Source organism: Lygodium microphyllum, chromosome 22, assembly GCF_053477565.2.
Source record: "Lygodium microphyllum isolate KBCC chromosome 22, Lygodium_microphyllum_v1.1.10, whole genome shotgun sequence".
Classification (NCBI taxonomy): Eukaryota; Viridiplantae; Streptophyta; class Polypodiopsida; order Schizaeales; family Lygodiaceae; genus Lygodium; species Lygodium microphyllum.
The window spans coordinates 6,690,816-6,692,876 of NC_141156.1; the positions used below are offsets into that span (position 1 = coordinate 6,690,816).

Genomic DNA, 2,061 nt, shown 5'->3' on the forward strand with positions numbered 1-2,061 from the left:
ACTACATGTAATTACCTCTAGCTCATAATGAAGCTCCTTTGTGTCACTTCTTATGAAGATGGTCTTCCACCCTTTTTTAATGTTACTGCAAGGATTAATTGTGCAGCCACAATGCAACTACACCCTCTAGCATGTTTGTATCTCTTATTGAATGGCCTTTCGTGTGAGGACATGGTAGATAACAAGTTTCCTCTAATAAAAGCTCTCCACCACCAATTGAACTACATCCATGGCCTCTCCTCCTATGAATATGAACACTTGTGCACATGCCCTTACTTCCAATTGACCTCCAATTGAGTGTCAACATGACTAGCACTTGTCCAAGAGGAGGATAATTATTAATGATAACCCTTAACAATAATGAAAGAAGAAGAATAAGAAATAAAGTTTCCCGGACACCCCAAATTTAGGGGATAGCTTTTAGAATTCCATTTTCCTCCAATGCAATGATTGTTGAGATTCTAGTATAATCAATGGCTTATGATTTTGTGAGAGTCGAGCTCACTCCCTTATGCAAATTGCAAGAGCTTGTTGTAGAGAGAGAGAGAGAGAGAGAGAGAGAGAGAGGTATATCTAGTATAATCTTGTAGTTACAACAATATTAATTGTAAATTAGAACAATTTCCGCCCTTTTTAAGCTTCAGGAAAACACAGCTTAGGCACGATTTTGTTATTCTTTTAGACCTGGTTTTCTTTCAATGCAAGCTAAATCGATTCGTGCAACCTGAAGAATCAATGGCAGAACAAGCAGCAGCGCCAGACTTCATCTTGTTTTCTTCTTCTTCTTCTGCTTCTCCCAGCCCTACCCCTGCACATGCCCCGAGACCCCCTGCCGGCTACTTTGCAGCTGCGATTGCATTTGGTGTCGTATTCGTTCTGCTTAACCTGCTGTTAGTCTTCGTCGTTGCACCTCGCGCCAGAATGGCCGGTGAAAACTGCCACTTCTGCATCAACCTAGCTTCAGGCTTCTTACGCTCTCTCTCCGAAATCTGCACTTCTGTCTGTAACAAGCTCAGACGATGCCTGCAAGAAGCGGTGAGATTCCTCTGATCTGATGATGATCATCAATACTAATGTAGACCATTGCTGTTCCATTGTTCCGTTTACCAGTACATTTCTGTATCCGGCGTTGTTAAGTCGTAACAGTTTTAAGTGCATCCGATCACTGTTCCATTTACCTGTTGAGTTCCACTTTCGTCCGATTCTCGCGTTTGTTGGTAAGATCTACGTGCACTCGTATCATCTCAACACTCGTTATTGGTTTTCCTAGTTTCAATTAGCAGCACCCGGCCTGCATAAATCCTTGCATTCTGCGCTTAATTCACCTGGAATAATCAGCTACCTCGAGATTGTCCTTCCTTTTAAGCGTCCAAGCTCGAAAGTCCTTACCAGACCTTTGTAATGACCTGTTCGAGTTTATTTTGACAGTTTACTCGAGGTGAAGACTCAGGAATTATAGCTCCATTTGTCTCCGAGGTGGTTTAACATGATTTTACAGCCTTCGTGCGCAGCGGCAATCGATCGTACTCTTGAAAGGGAACTTATATGATCCCGTTTGAGCTGGAACTAGTTTGACGAGGATCGAGATGAAGAGATGTTGTAGAATTTCATGGTCCGTCTTGTCACATTAAAGTAATATGAATCCCCATTGTAAGGTCTGTGCTATGGAACTTCTCAAACAAGTGCAAGGTTTGTATATTGACCATAAATATTGCGACATGCCTGCTTTTTGTTATAAGCCTTTAAAACTTACGCAAGATGATAGATATAATACTTCCTTCTCAATGCCACAAAACACTACTCGATTCATCACTCGGCTGCAGCTCAAGCGTTAATGAAGGTGAAGGCTGTCTTGAAGGTCAAATTATCAGAAGAGAAGAAAAACTTGGCCCTGCGCATGATTCTGGAATGGTTACGCGTGTTATTGTCAATCGATGATGCGTTCTGTCTATTAACTGGTGAATTACTAATTAGGAAACAGGCGGGAAGGGACGTTAAGGATGATCTCCTCTCTCGAAAAGCAGATGTTCACATAAGAGCAGGTTGAATTATTATTTGTAA

At 41.7% G+C, this 2,061-nt stretch overlaps 1 protein-coding gene across 1 annotated transcript; it reads left to right on the forward strand.

The window, feature by feature from the left end:
- Positions 1 to 653: 653 nt before the first annotated feature.
- LOC148016859 (uncharacterized) lies at positions 654 to 1,537 on the forward strand. Its single transcript, XM_087662383.1, has 2 exons — positions 654 to 1,035; positions 1,429 to 1,537. The coding sequence occupies exons 1-2, from the start codon at positions 736 to 738 to the stop codon at positions 1,483 to 1,485; spliced, it is 357 nt and encodes a 118-aa protein (XP_087518509.1). The 5' UTR covers positions 654 to 735; the 3' UTR covers positions 1,486 to 1,537.
- The last annotated feature ends 524 nt before the right edge of the window (positions 1,538 to 2,061 follow it).